This window comes from Juglans regia, chromosome 15 (genome assembly GCF_001411555.2).
Source record: "Juglans regia cultivar Chandler chromosome 15, Walnut 2.0, whole genome shotgun sequence".
Lineage (NCBI taxonomy): Eukaryota > Viridiplantae > Streptophyta > Magnoliopsida > Fagales > Juglandaceae > Juglans > Juglans regia.
In genome coordinates, this window is record NC_049915.1 from 6,424,586 (window position 1) to 6,447,336 (window position 22,751).

The 22,751-nt window shown below is 31.4% G+C and overlaps 1 protein-coding gene across 2 annotated transcripts; it reads right to left on the reverse strand.

The window, feature by feature from the left end:
- Positions 1–11,178: 11,178 nt before the first annotated feature.
- LOC108992354 lies at positions 11,179–21,091 on the reverse strand. 2 transcript variants are annotated; one of them, XM_018966892.2, is made up of 16 exons: positions 20,942–21,091; positions 19,117–19,520; positions 18,746–18,971; positions 18,398–18,643; positions 18,187–18,302; positions 17,452–17,550; positions 17,239–17,326; positions 16,702–16,931; positions 15,422–15,606; positions 15,051–15,250; positions 13,865–14,197; positions 13,646–13,747; positions 13,154–13,451; positions 12,831–12,979; positions 12,464–12,748; positions 11,179–11,696 (listed from the first exon to the last, which is right to left on the reverse strand). In XM_018966892.2, exons 2-16 carry the CDS (start codon positions 19,413–19,415, stop codon positions 11,487–11,489), a joined length of 3,066 nt encoding a protein of 1,021 aa, XP_018822437.1. In that variant the 5' UTR covers positions 19,416–19,520; positions 20,942–21,091; the 3' UTR covers positions 11,179–11,486. The 2 variants fall into 2 exon arrangements, with proteins under 2 accessions (XP_018822437.1, XP_018822436.1); XM_018966891.2 differs by having other exon boundaries at positions 20,837–21,091.
- Positions 21,092–22,751: the final 1,660 nt, after the last annotated feature.

Below are 22,751 nucleotides of genomic sequence, written 5' to 3' on the forward strand. Positions count from 1 at the left end.
ATTGTCAGAGAGTTGGGTCTGGTCCCGACAAAAAAGTTTTCCCTTTTTTTCACTGGTGACTATGGAATTGTTTTTTTAAGTGATGCAGTAAATTTTTTATTTTTTTAAAAAATAAAAGAATGTTTAAAAGTATAAAAAAATAAAATAAAATATAAAAAATCTTTTTATTCTTATCTCGTGCCGTCTCGTGCTACATCCTCAATTCTTAAAAAAAGAGCTTTTGATTTTGTTTGATTTCAGATGAGATGAGATATTTTAAATAATAATAAAAATTTTTATTTAAAATAAAATAAAATGATTTGTAAATAAATATATATTTAAATAGTCAGATAAAATAAGATAATTTTTACTTTTTAAAATTTGATAAAAGAATGAGTATCACCAATGATTGAAAATTATTTAATAATTATTTAGTAATAGTTAAGAATATATTAAAAAATAATAATATATTAATAAACAATATTATTTATTATTAATTAAAAAATATATAAACAAATTTAAATCTCAAATTATATTTTTTGTTGTTTATATTTCCAAAAATTAAAATTTCTTTGTTAAAAGATATTATTTTACTTATGACATATTTATTTTTATATATATAAGAAATTTGAAATGTTTTATTCTAATTATAAATTAAAATAATTTTGATGTAATAGATAATTATATGTATTAAAAAGTGAGGTAGATATTTTTTCTCAATTTATTTGTAACGCCCCGCACTCGAGGGTCCGGAAAGTTAGCTCTTGTAACCTACCATCGTCTTCTATAACAGATTTATACTCTAATATTCCATCAAAAATACAATCTCGAAATTTTCACGACTTACAATACCAAAAATAACATAAAATTATAAATCAACTAAAGAGACTCCTAAAATAAATATTTGTACCCTTGGGTACTTATTCGTCTACGAACTTCACAACTTCTCTAACACAGCCTACTCTTACTAGCCATCAGGACCATCATAATCGTCTGAAAAATATTATGGAAATAAGAGGTGAGTTATCAACAACTCAGTAAGCAGATAACATATACTAATATGCAAACATGAGCATTTACAGAGTTCAGAATGCAAAACAAAATATTTTTATTTTCAATATGCAGAATCAGAACATATTATCAAAAATATTAGAGCGAAAGTTCAAAAATATTCTTATTCAAAATTCTTTTGGCATAGCATAACTAAAACATCATATCAGAACATAATTTCATGTTTAACCCCCTATGGTAGGGTTGTGCAAACCCCAGTGACCAATCAAGTAGAAACAGAATGTGAATGTTTCTCTTATTATTCTCGAAACCTCGGGTGTGCACATAGAAAAGACTACACATAAAACCAATTTGTTTTCAAAGTGAGTGCATTAGAAACAGAAAAATTGATACCAACCCAAATAGAGACCACAATTTTACACCCGTGGTAAGGTCAGAACATAATAGAAACAAAATGTCCTGCCAAAAGTTTCAAAAATAATATCAAATCATATTAGAGTACAAAACATTTTCAGAACAAAATAGAACAAAATTAGATCACAAAAATATAATATATGCACAATTTTTCATATTCACTATTTTGCATAGTGCAAAAACAGAATACTAAAACTTTGCTCATATCTACACCAGTCATGACAGAAAATATTTTATTCTTATAAAAAATTTCATAAATCATGCAGAACGAATAATTGAGGTTGTATCAAATTTCTTTTCATAACAAAACATACATATTTTTCTAAAAATCAACCTTAGCCATTTTATTTATTTTTATGCAAAGTCTAGTACAGGAATCCCGCTTACCTGAAATTCTTAACTTTTCATAAATTTTTCTCAAAAATATCGAACAACTATAAATCGTCACCTTTAAACTAATCATGTAATTTTTGTAAATTTCATATCAAACGCGTATCTCAATTTTTTTTTATAAATAACACGTATCTCGATATTTAAACATGAAATGTTAAAAATTAATCTATTTTAATCAATATTTTAAATACCATACCGATAACCGTTTAGGTTAAGACATTGAAAACGAGATATTTTAACAATAAAATTGAATATTATAATATCACGTTATATTTATTCAAAAACTTGAATATTTTTTCCCTCTAATATTTTTAATTCCAATTACTGCACATCTATTTACTATTTGTACATTAATGTTATGAATTTGTAATTCGAATTACTGAGAAAGTGAGCAAGGCGTGAAAGTCAAGTTTCACATGGGCTGTCAGACTCAGAAGCCTTCAGTGACTCAGTCCGGTCTCTGCAAAGTTAGATGGTCAGCATTCACATTGGTCCCGTCAAATTTCTTATAATTTAGATTGCGTTTTAACATTAAATTGAGTTAAGTTAACGTGATAAAATATTATATTTTAATATTATTATTATTTTAAAATTTAAAAAAATTAAATTATTATTAATTTAATAATAAAAAATTATAATAATGAGCTGAGATAAGTTTATTTACCAAATAAAACCTTAATTAAAAAATATATTTCTCAATTTTATTTTTATTTTACTCATTTTTTAAAAAAATTTTACGTCTCATTTCCTATTTATTTCTATTCTATTAAAATAATATTTCTCTATTATTTCTTTATTATTTTTTTCTCTCACTTCTATTTATAAATTTAATTATTCAATATTATATGAATAATAATAAGGTTACTATCCTACTACTACCTATTTACTACATAATTTGTATTTGATTTCCTTTTTAATTTTTAATTTTATTTAATGATTAAGGAAGTAAATATTAGTAAAATTATATATTTTTTTAAATTTTTTCTTAGTAATTAAGGATGTAAAAAAATACTTAAAGAAATAATAAAAAAAATTAAAATGTAATTGGGTAGTGGATGGTTAGCTATCACTACCATTTTTCTTATGTTTTGAACTATTACTTGAATATTTTAAATAAAAATTTAAATTATTTTTAGTATTTTTATTTTTTTATATTTTCGTAGTTATTTAAATTATTTTTAAATTATTTAAAACTACAATAAATATGAATATAAGAGAAAGTGTAGATGATTGAAAGAATAATTAATTTAATTGAAATAAATAAAATATTGATAAAAATAATTTAGGGAATGAATAATGATTCTAAAAAATCTAATAAAAATTAGAAATGCTCTACGATGTAACTTACATATGAGATGAGAAAACACGGATGAAACCATCCGTACAATTGGGATGAGATAGTTTGTATCTCGAGCTTTGCTAGGGATCCGTAACTGTTTCGATGTACACTACATATATATATTTTTTTTTTAAATGTCAATGCTTCTCTCATTAGCTCTCTCGTCTACATTTGGGTAGTAAGAGTACCTCATTCTCACTACTATTATTTATTTTATTATTACTTTTCACCTACTTTTCTACTATTCATTACTTTTCACATCTTTTTACTACTATTTAATATTCTATTATTATTTTTTCATTACTATTTATAAACATTCTCAACACTTTTTAGATATTCTCACTATCTAAATCCAGTCGTCTCTCTCTCCTCAAGCTCTCTCTCTCTCATCACCTCTCTCTCATCAAGCTTTCTCTCTCTTCGACCTCTCTCACTCCTCAAGCTCTTTCTCATTGTTAAGAGGTGGCTTGAATTCAGTTGAAATAATGCTATGTCGTATGTTCGCTCGAGCGGAGGTTCATTCAGCTCGAGCGAAATCAGACAGAGAGTTTCGCTCGACACTCGCTCGACATTCAGCTCGAGCGATATTCAGTCCGAGAGCTTCGCTCGACACCCGCTCATTTGTTGGCTTGAGCGAAATGTCCAAAACCTACGCTCGCTCGAGAGTTCGCTTAAGCCAATGTTCACAGAAGTGAATTCTCACTGTTTCTATAAATATCAAACGGCGCCCCCTTTTGTTTTAAGACTTCAGAAATCATTTTTTGTTTGTTTTAAGTGATTTCTTGAGAGAAGTTAAAGAGCTAGAGAGATAACTTCTTTGTGAAAGAAGTTTTGTATTATTCTTCTATACTCCATCTTTGTTGATAGTGAAAGCTCTGATACCGTCCTCACCAATGGACGTAGGCTCACTTTGAGCCGAACCACTTAAATCTTGGTGTTGTTTCCCTGTGATTGTCAGTATTTTCTTTTACTTATTTCCACTACTATACTTCGAGTTAGTCTTAAATATACAGTTATTCCCAATACTCATCACCTCTCTCTCTCATCAAGCTTCGACCTCTCTCTCTCTCATCAAGCTTTCTCTCTCTTCAACCTCTCTCTCTCTGCAAGATCTCTCTCATACCACTCCCTCTCTCCTCAAACTCTCTCTCTCATTAGTTCTCTCTCATCAAACCCCTCTATCTCTCTCTTATCAGTTCTCTCTCATCAAACTCCTCTCTCTCTACAAGTATTCTCTCTGATCAAACTCTAATTCTCTCCTTAATGTCTCTCACTTCTCTCTCTTCAAGTATTCTCTTTTACGTTAAACTGTCGATTGTAACTAAAGGAAAAAAATCAAACGATAAAATCGATTAACACGTCACACGTGAGATGTGTTTTGGCTAATGCCAAACCGGGACTGATGCAATATCCAAAGCTAGTCTCGTGAACGTGAATAATATTTTTTTTATTTATTTCAAATGTGATCACCTTCTACCTGGATGGGGTGTAAATCAATGTTTTCAACCCTTTAATAACAAAATGACACGTAAGCATCTCTTTAACTTCTCAATGCATGAATCACATTCCAAATATATGCTCTTCTATTTCGAAACCGGACAAAATATTACAAGAAAAAAACTCATTTCTTCACTCCAGTCTGTCGCGCGCTCTCTGGATTGTCGCAGCCTTGCCCCGCCATCATTGCCGTCAAACTTTTTTCTTTTTTTTTTTTTTTTTTTTTCAAAGCTACGAAAGTTTAGGATTTTCGATATGAAAAATTTTATTTTTAAATCTCATACACTATATATTATTTTTTTATGATTTTTTTAATTTTTTTTATTAAATATGTAGTATATAGATAATAAGTAAAAGAATTTAATTATTTTAAAAAAATAAAAACAAAAAAATTTTAAAAAAATAAAAAATTATGATATACAATGCATGAGACTTAGAGCACTCTCATTAAATTAGTTAAATTAAATTACATTTTTCATGAATGTAAGATGAATTTAACATTTAACTATTACATTCACATAAGTTTCTACATTGAAATAGTCATTTTTTCATTATATGACAATAAAATAATATAAGATGAATTTAACTTTAACTATTCAAATCAAATCTCCAAATTGAATTATCTATTTATTCATTATATACTAATGAGTAATTAATAATTTTGAAAATTTTTTAATTTTTTTAATTATGAATTTATTTTATTTTATCATATTTTACTATTCATAATATTATATATTAATTAGTAATTATATTCTAATTATATTTTTTCAATTATCATTTAAAATAGAGAGAAAAATAATTGATATTAAAAGAAGAGAGAAATAAATAATATAAAAAGGATTTGATGAATGAATAGTATGTTCTAAATTTAAAAATTAGTTTAGACTTTACTATATTTAGAATATAGTTAATTTAATGTGAGGAATTTTATGATCTAATAACTAAATTCTCATTAGATTTAACCTTTAGTTAATCCAATGAAAATGCCTTAAATAACAACGGTCTTTCAATATCCGAAGTGTATTCTCTATTGCTCCATTCTGGACAACTGCTGGCAGGCATAAATTCCTAACTTTATCGAGAGTCATTTTTATAAAATAATTTATAAAAATAATATTATTTTATATAAATATCTTTATTTTAAAATATTATTATATAAACAATTACTATAAAATAAATAAACATATATAAAAAATTATTTACTATAAAATAATTATTTATAACAAGAATTTATTATTTTGATAAAAAATAATTATTTTTATAAAAAAGCAAATATGTAATTTTTTTTACGGTAAATTATAAAAATAGTTGTGCGATTTATCTATATTGATATACACGTACAAAGAACGTACGTAGTATATAAACACGTGATCGATCAGACTAGTCAGTGATGGGAAAGTAGAAATGGGAAATATTAATATTTAGAATGTTTGTCCATTTGTCGGGACTAGCTGACTCTTCAAATTAATCATTGACTTAATTTCTAGAAGAAACAGACCGACTGACCAACCACCTGCGCGCTATCTACGAGGAATTAATTAGTAGATATAGATACATGGAATAGAACCCCTAATTTGGTTGGAAAAATTCAACCAACTGGGAGATTGCACGTGTCATGCTGCTGACGATGGGAAGTATATTTATTTCGGGCTGATTAGTCTGCACATGGGAACGAATAAAACTACTTCAACGCGGTATTAGGTGTGGAAAATTCGTGTTGAAGCCTGAAGGCGAAATCTAAGGACAGATGTAAGTTGAAATTTAATTATATTTTGAATTAAATATTTTTGTCTATATATATATATATGTATATATATATATAATCAAACGCACGAAGAACTTAACAACGTAAGACAATTATGAGGGAATAAAATAGTACTGTTTCTCTCTCCCTCCCTACCATTTTCTTCAAAGCTTTCACTTTATGTCTGGTTACGCGTTACGCATGGCTCCGGTGGACTTAGGGCAGGTTTGGGACCTCAAACCAAACATAAAATTCTCATCTCATCTCATCTCATCATTACACTTTTTTTAAATTCTCATACAAAATATAATAAACAATTCAACTTTTTTAAATTCCAATACACATTTTTCAAATCCTAAAATAATAATAATATTAAAACTTAATATTTTAAAATTCAAAACAAAACACAAAATTTTCATCTCACCCCAAGCCTACCCTTAGACTAGTTACGCGTTGAAGAATGAAGACTATAAGCTGAAGGAAGGCTTCTTTTCTTTCATATATATATATATATATATATATATACATACTAGGCAACTGTACTGGATGCATTAGTATGAGATGCACATGATATAATAATTTAAATAAAAAAATAAAATAAAATAATCATTACCTTATTTATCTGAAAAAAAATACAAGATTAAAAATAGGCAAAAAAATCAAGATTAAAAAAAATTTAAACTTCAGTAAAATATGAGTATTGGTCTACATTCATATTAAATTATATATTTACCCTTTATATAAAAATAAAATATTTTTAATTTAATAATATTTTTATTTTTTATTTTTATCACATTTTATAGTTCTACTAATTAAAATATTAATAATAATTATATTCTAATCAAATTAATAATATTAAATATTAATATTTATAATAATTATATTCTAATTAAATTAATAATTAATATTATATATTGATTGTTTTAAGTTATTAGTTAGTTAAATTTACTTAAAGTTGAATTTTATCATGAGAATGCTCTAAAGTATTTTTGTTCTAAAGAGTAAAGTCATTTTAATTTTTTTATTTAAAAAATTTGAAACAAAAAGGATAAGAAAAATAAATGTCAATTCATATATGTCGCGAGGCTATTAAAAGTCTTTTCGTAAAATATGATATTTCATTAAATTCTACAAGAGAGCTACACGTCAAATAATTAAGAATCTTAAGGATCTTTTGGTAAAACATGACTTTAATGTACTTAATAGAAAAATAACAAAATTACTATTTACAATTAGATAACCACTTATTATAATATAATAGATATATATATCATATAATTTTGATAATGTGATACATTAAATTATATAATAAAAATAAATTTTAAGGGAACTAATTTTATAAGATTCGTTAAATTTAGAAGAGCATTAATTGTGAAGTGTTTTTAACTGTATCACTTCTCTATTAATAAGATTTACAACAAAACTGAACCCGCTGTCGAGTTCAAATTATATTAGATGATAAATTGGGGAAATTTCACGTCATATGGCTGACGATAAGGTATCCTTTCCGGCTGACTCACATAGATCCAACAAATAAAACTATCTAGTTCGTTCAACACATGAGTGTCACTTGCTGTTTTAATTTAATCATCAGGATGATTAAAAAATTCTTCAATTAACTGTATATATATTATTTAAGTCTTAGACTTTTTTCAAAAAAACAAAAGTAGACTAATTAATTGAACACTCATCGTCAACATTTTCATATCTACTAGTCCAACATTTTTCATGATCTTATGTAAATAGTAGCGGAATCAGAAATTTGTTTTACGCAACCTAACAAAGTTAAAATTATAATAAAATATTTTTTATTCTATTTCTATATAATTTTTTTTACGGTATAGAACAATATGATAGTAAGATTTAAAATAAAAATAAAAAAACGTTTAATATAATCTATGAATTAAAAAAATATATGATATGTCAAGAAAAATATATCATTGAAATAACATAAAGACACTCAAACAAATATATCAAATAAAAGAAACACAGAATCTCTAAAATTGTAACTTGCTTTTTTTTAAAGAAATAAAATCATCAAGTATTGAATCTAATTTGACTTATAAGTAATTAATCTATAAAATCAAAATAATTTTATAGAAGGAGCTAAGATAATTTTTATAAGGGGTCAACACAAAATAAAATTAATATAATTTTATTAAATTATAAAAAATTAATATATATATATATTTCAAACTTTTGCGCCCCCACCTTTTCATAGGTCCGCCGCTGTATGTAAAACTTATCATCTTTAGCAAGTCTAAAAAATGGTATAAAGCTTATCCTTTTCATTAAAAAAAAACAATATTTAATGACTTTAAAAAAATAACAATTAATGGTTGATTTTATAAGTTTTCAACTTTTCATTTGAAAGTTGATTAAATTTAATGGAAATTCTATATAAACTGGGGTTTACATTATTTATTTTTATTTTTTTACAACACGATGCATGAAAATTCAAATTTTGAATGGTCAACGCATCATGATTTTTAGGTCCACGTTTGTATATATGCTGATGGCTATGGGTATAGTGACCAATATTAATATTCTTTCTAATTTTCTACATACATGCACGGATTTCCCAATTAATACTTCTGCATCTCTACTTTCTTAGAAATTATTAGAAGTTAGGACCATCGTGACCCATGACGGACACGGAAATTTTTCAAACAGGATGCGGTGTTCCCTTTAACGAGTTCGGACTCGTTGAGAACCTTATGGAGCGCGATCCTAGTCACAACCCTCCTAAACTTGATGGCAAGTACGTGAGGGGTCGGCACTGCCCTAAAGGTCACTGTTGTTGTGAAAACGATGAGGACAAAAAGTAAAAGGCAAACAAGAACAATCAATCACACAACATAAAATTAATATGGTTTGAAAACGTGCTTACGTCTACAGAATTGTAGAGAATTTTATTATATTGAAGAATAACAAAATACACATTGGGGCAAAATTCACTGTTCAAAACCAGTCATACTGTTTATTAAATACATATTTATAATGTCACACGGTAGAAGTCATAATTTTTACTTTTCTGCATTATTCGCTCGAGTTGAGTGTCAAGCGTGTCTCGAACAAACTCTCTGCTTGAACTTCATTAGAGCGACATGTTGTGTGAACTTCGAACAAACTTTCTGTCTAGCGTTTTCCGAATAAAAAATAGTGCAAAAATGTTTCCCAGGAGTATCGGTCCAAACCACATTGGAACTCTACCAAAAAACTGTGACGAAATCTTGGCGGGTTGGGTCATCAAATTGGATTGCCACAACAACATACCAGGCTCTACAAACCCAACAACTACCACCCCGGGCTTCACATTCAATCTCACCTCACCAAACATTGAGAGTAATATTTCTCGCAAGTTGGGAAACTTCCAAAATAAATCCTCTAAGAAACCACCGCCAAGTCCATTGAATCTTACACGAAGAGAAAATGAGACCGTGAAAGAGAGATGGAAGCCATTGCTAGTAATGTTCCTTCTAGGGTGCTGTTTAGAGCTATAGAGTATCAAGAGGTGAGGTTTCTTTGATTCACTACCGTGGCAAAAAATGCAAACTGCTTAGAAGAGGCTGAGGATGTGTGTTTGGATGTTGAAGTGAGTTGAGTTGAGTTGAGTTGAGATAATAAAATATTATTTTTTAATATTATTATTATTTTATGATTTGAAAAAATTGAATTGTTTATTATATTTTGTGTTGGGATTTGAAAAAATTATAATAATGAATTGAGATAAGTTTGAGATCCAAACTCAGTTGTATTAGGGTCAGCGCCCATCGTTCAGAGGTTTTCATAATAGATAGAGCTTTAAAAATTTCAAACCAAAAAGCACAAATCGAGTTTTGTCTTCTACAATCCCGCGGCCCCAACTCTTGGAGGGACACAAAATCATTCTATAAAATTAATGAAGGTCCAGGGAGCAAACACGAGTATGCCCTAACCAAACCCTGTGTGGTAAATGGAACAATACTGACGTCCTCTTAAGACCCTAACTCCATTTCCATTCTGCTTTCCACTCCCATTCTCTCAACCTTTTACTTGCACTTCAGGAATTTTCTTCATTGAAAACACCACCTAAAAAAGGGCGTCATTTTTTGTATCCTCTTCTCTCTGCCGAACGTATGCTGTGATTGTTGATTTGACAACAACCATGGTTGCATTCCAAGCATCGAGAAGCCTCAAGCTTGAAATATGCTTTTGAGATTACATTCTTTGGGCAGAGCCGAAGAGTAGAGCTAGGTGTATGTGATAATTTCAGAGCCCAAGAGTTGGTGCTCGACTTCCTCTGTGCGCTTCATCTTGTTTGTTACCTCCTAGCTAATTGTATGGATTCGATTATTAATGGGTTCGCTATAACTTTGAAGAATTTCGTAAGTTGGTTTCATGTTTCTTTTTCTCAGTTTGAGGGGTAGAAAAGCAACAGTAATACTAATCCTCCACTCCGAGTCCATTATTTTGAGTCTATTGGAGTTGGAGCGTCCATTCCTGATGACAATTTGAAAAGTGGGCCTTTCCGGCGAAGATATAGGAGAAAAACGTGCCACGTTAGCATTCATATCTCATTCAAGTTTTGAAGAATGACCCCTTTTTTCCTATTTTCAAGAATCAATTTGATAAAAACACTTTACATCAAGGGTAAGCAGAAATGTGTTCGAAAAATCCAGAGTAGGTAAAAATGAAAAAAAAAAAAAAAACGGGGGTATCTTCATCGTTTCAATCGAACTTTTGAGACCAAAAACAATATGCAAAGAGAGATGGATCGAATCTAAACGAAAGAACCAGATTATGTGTAATTTTCAAGACGTCTGAGGAACATGTTGAGATGCATATCTTACCGAATAAACATTGAAGTGTCACCTTATATTTCTATGTACAATAATCTATTAAGTAGTCTGTAGTAAATTAGTTAGATCGTCTAGCAGAGGATAAGAACACACCTTAGGCTTAACTGAGACTAATCGAATAGCAGACTCGGCACCCCTTTTTGGATGCCGCAGACAGCTGACAGAAAGGAACTCCAGAACTAGACCATGTCATTTTCTATTTCCTTTTCTTTTCTTACTTGCTTTCTCAATGGTGAGGAAATAAATCTTACAATTTGAGCAGCTCGGATCAGCAAAGCACTGATCCATTACTGGTTGCAATATCTGATTTAACTGTTTGTTGTATAACAAATTCATCAACAATCCTAACAGTGTGAATTGGATCGTGCTGAGCAGCAGCTGCACTCCATTTGCTAGGGAACTTTCTGAGGTGGTTCAATTGCTGTGGCTGTTTGACCTCCGCATCCCAGTCAGGATCTAGCTTCCATTCTTTTGGGACCTGATTGTCAGTGGGTAGCAATATGAATTAGCTAAAGTAGTATATAGCATTGATGTTGGGTGGCACTATAATTCGGAGGTAACGTCTTCCTAATTGTATTCTGCACGCATCAATTTATCATATCTCCATTCCTTGCAATCACAAATTTCTCCAGCGTAGAAAATTATTTAACCAGTTTCAAAAGGTAAATAACCAATTCAAAATCTCTGGCATTCAAGCATCCATTGAATCTATATTTTGAAACTAGATGACTCTTTTATATTTTTTTGACTTATCAATTGATCCATCCCTCTAAAACAGCATAAAAAGCTGATGATTGGTTTTTTGCTGCTTGAGTCAAGATAGTGGGACCAATCAAAATTATGTTAACAAGTCAAAACATAAATGCCACAATACAAAAAGAGGAGCAAAACCAAGATAAGAACAACATATTACTAATTGCATTTACTTTAGCTATTTGGGAGACGTGTAACAGTTTAATTTAGTTCAAAAATAAAAACAGGTTAAGAGGAAGAAGCAGATTCTTTAAAGTCCCTAATCAGAGTAGAGTAACTGGAAAAGCCCCAACTATTATTATTGAATTATTAGTTTAGGCCTTCACTCCTACATGAACCACAAGGGCTGAACCTTAGACAAACTTAATCTAGCCCTAGTAAAAATAATAATATTTTTTTTTTTTTAGGTAAACAGAAGTGATTCAAAAATAGTTTACCGGGGACGAAAAGAAAAAAGAAAAATCATTTGATTGAAAGTGGTTTCCCACTCACCTTATCAACAGCAAGGGTGAAAACTTCAAGATCGCCATCAGGTTTGATATGAAACCGTGTGAATGCCTTGTAATTAGCGATTCTTAGAGAAGAGAAGGCTTCATCAAAGTGTAGCTGAAGCCAGTTAATGCAGATGTATAAGTAGCTTCCAAACACCAATGAAACCACAGGGGTTGAAAAGACCCAAAAGTAAAGGAAGACAGAAGCATAATATATCACAGCACCCCCTCGAGAAAACGAATCCATTCCATTCTTGCATATGTTACTTCGTGTGACAGCCATAACCTGATAATACTTCTTCATGAATATTCTTAACTAGAAGAAGAAGAAGAAAAAGAAGCAATTCTTGAAGCACAGTCTCTCTTACCTCGGGTACATCAAATGCAGACATAAGATACTTAATACATGCTGGATACAGGCCATGGGTCCATTGTTCTATACGAGCTCGAAGGCCAGTTGGATCTGGAAAGTGTTCACTTTCTACTGATTGGTACCACTGATATAAAGTGTGATAGCCTGGAATAAAAGAAAAATTGCCATTATCTAAAATTACAAATATTCAAAATGATAATGATACTACCGTAATGTCATTAACTTTCCTAATCTACATACAGGCAATTAAAGCAGGTAATCCTTCAATCGTTGGCAGACATTCACAGAAGTAATGTATAACAGGAAGAGAGAACTCACCCGAGGTTGCTAGTAGTTTATGCCGGATACACGTCTCAATACCCAGTTCCAACAGCAACATAAGAATTAGAGCAGCTGCCAGGTGTGCAGAAACATGAAGAACTCCAATTATCACTCGTTTCTTCCGAGACACTCTGGGGGGTACAAATGCAATTGCTACAATTAGCAATAGTGTAGCACCGGTTAATGATATATAGGAGTGTTCGAGCATGTATACAGCAGTATTCCATACTGTGCTAATGAAGCTCCTCAAGAGACCTGAAAAGGAATCCTCTTGCAAGATGTGTCCGAGATTGCACTAAAAAGGAAGGGGAAGAACAAAAGTTACCTCTCAATAACCAGTTATATTTAGTCTGTGCTAGGTAAGCAAACATATTAACTATTGCTCCTCAGAGAGAGAGAGATGTCCTACTTGTCTAAGTGCAAAGATGCCTGAAATCAAGGAAACTACCATCGATCTAAAAACGCAAAAACAACAGAACACAGACCCACCTGCGGGAACATAGAAAAGGCCAATATAAAGTAAATTATGCCACCAATAAAATCAAATTGCCAATTCTTCCTTCGAAATTTCAGAATGTTGCCCAATGCAATCTGCATCAAATAAGACATACATTATAGCACAACTTTATTAAAAAGCAAAATGTTAGATTTATGAACTTGATATCATCAGGTAAATGGAAGTGCACAAAAAAGACATTCAAAACTTACCCTGCTTGAATCTTCATAGGAAGGATATGCAGCTTTGCACTCATAGGAAACTCCAAGAAATTTTTTAAATTTACTGAAGACATGGGTGGGATGTAAGAATGCCCCGCCACAACCATTTACAATCAGGTGTTGCACATGAACAGGTCCATCTGATTTAACAAAGGAATGGCGCATATAATGATGTAGGTCCCCAGCCATTCGAAGCTTACACCTACCTTTCAAATAATCAGATATCAGGTGTGAAACATTTCTTCCAGAAACACCATTCCAATACCAATCAAGAAGCCAACTTGGTTCGTGCGTTATAATGATCACAGAATCCTCATCTCCAACCTTGTCCAAACAAGGTGAGATCAGCATGTTAGGGTCAGCCAGGCAAAAAGTTCAAGGAGAAAATAAACTATTAGCACAACATATAATAGATGGACATAGACACGCATATCATTTTTCAAGAAAGAATATCAAACATGGCAATTGCCAAAAAATCAAGACAAATAGAAGGCTATCTGTGTCTTTTGTAAATTTATAATATTAAAAATAAACCAGCAAGTCTTAATTTTAAAGAGGAAAGTCTCCTGCACATCATAAAAGAAAAGCAAAACCTTAGGAGTCTACAAAGGAAAGAGTAATCTTTGCCATTTAGTATATAAGTGCTTGCCACTCGATAGAATAGCAAAGAAATGTAATGCTTTATTTTTCACTAGCAAAGAAGTGTAGTTAATCATGAACAGTTTTGCAAGCAGCCATCTCAAGAAACTATTTAGGAAAAAAATAGATGTTTCAAGACATGTATATTCAGACCTATTTTACGATAACAAATTGTTAACCAATTCGAAATGGCATAGATCATGATAAATCAAATAAGTTTCATAATGCAAGAATCTTCCCCTTCATCATTGTTGTCACTGTATTTGTCAAACACATGACAGCACCTTAACACAAGTTTCGTATGCATCTCGTATGACTAACATGAATGCTAGACAGAATAAATCAACTGCAAGCCTAAACTCCAGAGTATAAGTGTCAGAGCCATCTCCAACCAGTTTAAGATAATAGAAAACGGGGGAACCATAAAACAATTCTCATGCAGTAAGCATTCCATTTTGTAAGATTGCTGGTGCCCCACAATCTCATTCACTGAAGCAACATATTGAATCAAAGAAAAAAAAAACAAGGAGAGGCATACCTTCTGCTTTACTAACTCTGAAAAGAACTTGAATTGGTACACATCAATATCACCATGGAGTGATAGATCAAGACCAAATACCCACCACCTTTTAGGGAGTTGCAAGGCAAAATAACTCTTCTTTTGAGGCATAAACCACCCACCCAACCAGCTCTTATGACATATATACCTCATAAAGGTATGCAGACCATCAAACCAATCTGTATTGAAATAATTATTCTTACACCACATAAATTGTAAACAAAAAAAAATACATAAAAGGCTTCTTAAAGAGAAAAATTCAAGGCCTAAAAAAGTAACAGTCAGTTCTGAGAACTTCTCTTTCGTGAGGATTAGAACATAAAGGGCTCAAACTGAGAACTAAGACTAACCATGGTTTCCGGGAATAACAAAACACTGAGGCCCATCATATTGCTTCAGCTCAGGCACCTCACAAGGTAGCTCAGGCTTGTTTACAACTATATGCTCTGGCTTGTACCATAGAGGGGGCTGGAGAGCATACTCAAAAGGACGGAAGAAGCGACTTTCATATGTGAAAACTGATGGATTTGGGTACCTACAATAGAGCTAAAATATTAAACTGAGCTCAAATGAAATTTAATTGTTAAACATAACTCATACATCTATCAGGGGTCGGCCATTGGCCATACCTTACACCCCTTGTTGGGGTGAAGAGATGTCGTTTGACCTAAAGAACACTGGAAAAATCTTACTCATGTAGGTACTAAATAAGAAAACATATAAAAATAGATATGCTTCAGAGCATGTGGATGGTTGAACAAATATGGAAAGTTTTTTTTCTTTTATTTTTTTGTGGGGAGGGAGGACCAAAGCACTAGGCATTAATACAGATCTTAGCACTCTTAAGCAACAGCCCCTTTAAAAAAAAATAGATCTTGAGAGAAAAGCTACGGCAGGCTGATCTTAAAGTTTGCACAGAGGAAGCCTGTGAAAAGCTAAAAAAATTTCCACCAAGTTCATTGTAACAGGAACAAAGGGACTCATCAAAGAGTGCAGAACTTAAATCCAGCACCCCTTTACCCAACTAATTGCCAATAAAATGTAGGCAGCAGCAAAATTGAATCAATATGGCAGCAGAAGGGAGGTGGTGCAGAGTGTAGCTACAAAATATGGAGGCAACAGTTGTGGTGCCTATGATAAGTATTATGGTGATTTGTATTATGTTTAATAGGTCATGGTACTGAAGATGGTTAAAGTCTAAGGCTAAAGCTTGTAACCAACTCTAAAATTGATTTCAGTGGTCCCATGATGTCAGTTTGCTTTCAAAATGGAATTTTTAATTTCAGGTCAATTCAGTTCCAGACAATTGCCACTATGATAACCAATTCTGGACAAAGAAAATTCTGAATTTTAACAATCACAAGTACTAAGACTCAATTTCATTTCAAGATGTTCAATATCAAATTTTGTTGAGCAATTACGACTGAAAGATTTCAATTTGCAATTATTCATTGCTTAATTTAACACATCATCAAGACCATTGGAGGTGATGATCTACTTGAAAAGGGTTCCAATGTCGATCATGACTATTTGAAATAGTAAATTTATATGCTGGGAGTAAGTTTAACTGAATCTAATAATTGATGCACTCATGTCACTCATAAATCATGAAAAAGAGTCGTTCACTCACGCTAGATCCCCTCCAATAAGTAGCAAGTTGCCACGTGGTAGGGTAAGGGCAGAATCCTCTCTCGTGAGATGAATGGAAGGCTGAGCAAGTAGCCGTGCCACCGCATAAGATGAGTTGCCACCATCACCAGTATCAGCCATGAAATCAAACCATAGATCATCCTTTTCACTAAATTGATCATAAAGAAGGTCACCTTGTTCTGCTCCATCTTGAACCTTGCTCATAGCCGCCTAATGATGGGATAAATAGGAAGATAACAGATTAATTAGATCAACACAAAAATCAAGATGGAACTATTATCTAAAAAGAGGATCTCATTTGCACCAGAGAAAATAAGCACAAGAGTAATAAAGTTCATAGAAAATACAAAGTTATTATATGGATCCCCATGCTCATTAATTATCTCATATCAAGGAGTTCATCTGAAATAGCATATAGTGAACGGGAAAAAGAAACAGTAATTTAAGGAATTAATTTGAAATAATAAATTTCGAACACAAGATGTTGATACAACTAGTATCAGATGGGGAATTATACCTGCATCATACGCATGTCAAAGCGACCAAGAAAGACAGTTACTGATACAAGGAGGTCAAAAACAGTCTTGAATAAATCAGCAGAAGTTCTGCACCAACAGTCACCAGAATGGTAAAGACTAATTTTATCTTGGCAGTATAAACGACTTGCTGAAAACCATCTTTCTCGCCCTAAAATAAGTAAACAAAATGAGAAAAATAAGTGAATACATACCCTGAATACCAAGGAACCATATCCAAAAAATCAGGCTTCATTTGCTTCTTCTTCAACTTTTCATATTCTTTAACTGACACAGGATGAGTAAGAGCCCACCTGTTGATTTGTCAGACATCAATGAAGTGGACCAGAGGGGAAGAACAATACAGATGTAAATGCAAGCATAAAGTTATCTTAAATGATCATAATACGGGAAATAAGCCTCATCTAACATGGCAAGACTATCTGAAGATGCTGACATCTTTGGACAAACATAAAAGGATCCCTCTATTGCTTCCTCCTTAACAGGGCTTTCCTTAATTAGAAGTTTTCCTTATCCTCCACAGGATAATCAAGAAGGACAAGAACTTTTATCTATCAAATGGTTCATGCCATTGAACCAGAACCAAGAAAAATTACCATAAAAGCAAAGGTTCTAATTGGATACTTAATCATGCAAAAGGCTAGCACAAAAACAACAACCTTCTTATAGAATTCACTTACATAGGAGTCACCTATATACACCTTTAATTCTCTGGCAAGGAGAAAAAAAGAAGTGACAAAAAAATACTCGGTTTCAGTCATTCCTATTAGTTGGAGTTAACATACAGAAATGGAGACCTTTATTAAGAAACACACCTCGACATTGGTTTGCATCCAGAAAGTACATCTTTTAATTCCTACTGATGTGAAGAAATAACAATCAACGATATTTTTTACTACAAGACAATCAACCACAGATGTGCCACTCACCCTGTTGACCTTTCCACTACATAATTGGCAATGTAAAGGCCGATAAATGTAGCCCACAATGAGTATATGGGAGAAATTTCATCCGATGAACCCGTGCACGAGCCATTGCAAGCTAGCTGAGGAAATGGAAAAAATAATCAACAATAGAGAGAGAGAGAGAGAGAGAGAGAGAGAGTATGCATGTGGAAATTATAGTGGATTCTAGCTGTACCTCGCCGTAGATAACCCACTTGGACAAAAGTGGATAGTCACTCGCAGAACCAACCGGAGCGAACCAAGAGGAGCAGACCTGGTCTTTCAACTCATTCAAATGGAGGAATTTGGCGAACCAAGTGTTTCTCTCTTCTTTCTTCCAGAAAGAAAACCAAGTAGAGATTTTTCGTTCAGGCAACCTCTCTCTCAAAATAGCACGGTTGCCACAATGACTATAGAATACGCAGCAGGCTACACTAAGAACCTGCACCAAAAATAAGGGCATTGACACGATATTTAGCTTTATATGGAATTCCACAAGCCTGCAGTATGATATGAAGGTACCAAAAGCTTCTTCAAAACTTACAGCACAATTTTGAAGAATGGTCAAGATCTCTGGTCTCTTCCCTGCGACGCGTGAGACAAGGCCAATGTACCAAAGGCCATAAAAGATAATGTGGAAGACAATAAGAAACAAAATAGATGACACATATATTGTTAAAAACAAAGACAGGTTCATCCTCAGATCCACTCCCATTGACTGAAAACTAGGAAGGTGATACACAGCTGCCACTAAAATCCAGGCTATGTACCTACAGAAGTTTCAAAATTTATAAATACGTGCTGGTTCTAATGGTTCACAAAACTGATAAGAGTAACAAAGTATGTATAGACCGAACATTGGAATATGAGAAGCAAACTTATTGGGATGGGATGGGAGTAAAAGTAAACACTTACCACCGACTGAAATTTGAATAGCTTGGTTTAATAGTCTTCCGAATAAATGGCGACGAAAAGAAATAAAAGAAACCAAATAAACAGCCATACATAGACCACCATTTAATATTGCTGTCCAACTTATCTATGAGAGTATGGATGTTGTCAGATGAGATAAAAAATAGGCAACCCACAGCAACAGCGATTATGGCATGCCGGGAATGCTCATGTGGGTATGGATATGTCGGAGCTAGAATTGTTCTAACCCTCTCCATTCTCAGGGTATCCAGTAAACCAACAGACTGCTTATCAGATCCCATTATGTGGCTTTGTACTTGTTCAGATTACTTCACTCAATTCAAAGCCTTGCAGGTAAAAGCCACTTTGGGAGTACCAAAACCACCATAGAAACAGGCTCCAGAATCCTGAGTACAAATTTGTATCATCAAAATTTAGAACGTGAGGATTACATTGATTGTTAAGAATACAGGATTATCGAGTGTAAAACAAAGCACAGAACAATATAAGAACTCAGTAATGGCTACAAGAAATCGTATGGAAAAGATGAAGACGGATTGTTGTGAGGGGGCATGAATCACTATCAAAATGTCACATCAATAAAGTGAGGCAATTCCGTCACATTAAAAATGTCTACGGAGGACTACAAAGCGTTTTGAAATCAAGAACTTTATTTTTTGATAATTAATTATTATAATAAATAAATAAATAAAAAATAAAAAAAATTTCATTTTTTTTACCGTCTAACTTTCATTTTTGCGTGATCATCCCATTTAAAGGTAAGCACTTTTCATCTTTTGTGGGACCTTAAGTTTAGCCAATCATATCTCAAGCCTAACCGGTCACAACATGTTATTGATATTGATTGTGTTGCTTCCACTCTTTTTAAAATAAAGGTCTAATTTTTATTTCTATTGGATCATCATTAACGTCAGACTTATATGCCTCGTAGCACAGGCAAATTCAACTTAAAAAGAAACAGAATTCTAAGGACAAAAATATGCTCTGATTTTATTCTTTTTCACACCTATCCACAACATGAGTTTTCAAGTAGCACTATTAGTATTGTTTCCATAAATTAATCCTGCAAACTTCAACTCAAAAAATAACAGGAGCAAACAGTGACTATTAATTGGAACACGCAACTACGTTGAGTAAAGCCATAAACAACTAATTCTACAATAGAATCCTCAAAAAATTTAAACCAACAATATAAAACAACAAATGCACCACGAGTCACAGTTCAAACTAAATTATGAAGAGCTTTCAAACTAAAAACTATACCGTTATACGTGTAGAATGCATGATGAATGCATATTATAGTAAATACTCGTATACTAATATACAATTACATATTCACCCTTTCTATGGTCGCTAAGCAAGCAGAGTAAAACATGCTAAATCGTCTGATTAATGTCTAACAAAGTTTGCTTGTTCTTCTCTGTTTTTCACAATCGAAACAAACCTCACGTCAACTTAGCCACGTAGTTCAATTGAAAATTCGAATCAATGACGAATCGAAACCCTAATCCCCGGAAGAGAGCTTTAGGTTTCGCTTCACAGGAGAATAAAACGACGTTACTCGGGAAAACAGCATAACCGCCACACACACACACCAAAAAAAAAAAAAAAACTAATACATATGCATGCATATAATCGGAGGATTATCACGAACAGAGTTCCACAAGATTTCCAAGAGAAAAAGGTTAGAGAGAGGGTGTACCTGAAAGAGGCGGTGACCGGGGAGAAAACTAAGCGAGAAAGAGAAGTGTGAAAGCGCAAGAAAGCAGATATATAAACGCAAAAGAGAGTATAAATCAAAGGAAACCTATATATACTGTGAGACCGGCTTGGCATCTGGGAATGTCTCTGAGGAACATAACTACGGCATATTCTCTTTTCTTTTCTCTTTTTTTTTTTTTTCTGAGCATCCACCGGCCTATAATGTTTGCTTACTTCGATTGATAAACCAGTCTAAGAAGACAGATATCGTGTTCGTTTTAACTTTTTATCCCGAAAAGTCATGGGGTTGAAGCTTTCAGGGATTCTCACTCGCGTCCATTATTTATTTTACGCTAATTATTTATTGAAAAATTAAAAAAAAAAAAAAAAACTCTTGTACGGTTTAGTTGGGGTTAGGTTACGTCTTAAATTCATTTTCGAAAGTCACTTCAAAAAGATATTTTAATGATAGTTTTTGTTTTCAATTAGGATTGATAGTAAAATTAGTATTTGAGTTTTCCTATTTTTGTATTTTCTTATATCTTTTTTTTATATTAAAAGAAATATATGAAATGCACATTTTGTGTGTTCCTTTTTTCGGTTCATTTTGAGATATAAAATTTTTATTGATATCATTTTATCTTATTTTTAAATATAATTTAAATATAAAATTTTGAAATTAATTTTTATAATTTTTTTAAATTTTTAAATAAAAAATAATTATAACTTTTTCTAATTTTTAAATAAAAATAATAATATAAAATTATATGATTACAATATTTTAAATTTATAATATTTTTATTTAATTTTTTCTTTTCTTTTTTCAAATCTAAAAGATATTTATTTGAAACTATCTCACTATTTTTTACAAATTATTTTATTATTATTTATAAAATTATAATCTCATTTCACTCTCCAAATAAGTCTAAACATTTTCCCCTTTTTTTTAATTCGGTGCTTCAGTTTTTTATTTTTATAAATATGATATATGAATTTCAAAAAAATTTGCAATTCAGTACTTTCGTTAATTTTATTTTTAGAAAATTAATGACGTGATTGACATAATAGCATTCGTACATCACGTGTTAGTCTATGAGTCGCTAAGGTGGATATTGATGCCATGTGTTGACTAATTAGAGACTGACACGTGGCTTGTTGAATTTTCGTAGGTATCTATTCGAGAGTTTCTTGAAATTTAGATATCAACATTACAAAATGACTGAAGTCTCAACTTATAAAAACATAAAAACTCAAATAATGGCTTTGCAACTAATCTTTGGTTTATGTAAAATTTATTTTGATTTTTGTATTTTTTTTTATTATGTTCTAAAACATTGGAAAATTATTAGATAAAAGTTTTGTGGAGTTAAATAAAAATAATTGAGATTAAAGATTTTATGACTTTAGAAAGAGTATTATGGTTAGAGATAAAATCAGTTTGATTTGACCCTTTTTAAGAATACTATTGTAAAAAATAGAGATGATAACATGTTATACGATACGTGAATCTCACATGAATAAGATACAAAATTAGTAAGTTTGAATTTGATGTTAATAGGTTTTGATGAAACGGGTTAATCCGTTAATACACGATTTATAAACGGATCAATAATGGGTCAACTCGCTTAACTCAAAATCAACTTGTTTAGATTTTATTTCAAAATTATAATTTTATTATTATTGTGCTATAATATTAATATTTCTCAATATGCTTATATTTTTATTATTAGGGTTGTAATTCTGAACCTACACTCATATTTGGTATTGTATAGTTTATAATATTAGTTTTATTATATGTTAAAATTTGAAAAATATTAATATATTTTGTTAGTAGGTAGTCTTATTTTTTTAATATATTGTGGCTATTAATAAATATAAATTTTAATTTTTATGTGAAATTATATTAATCAGGTCAA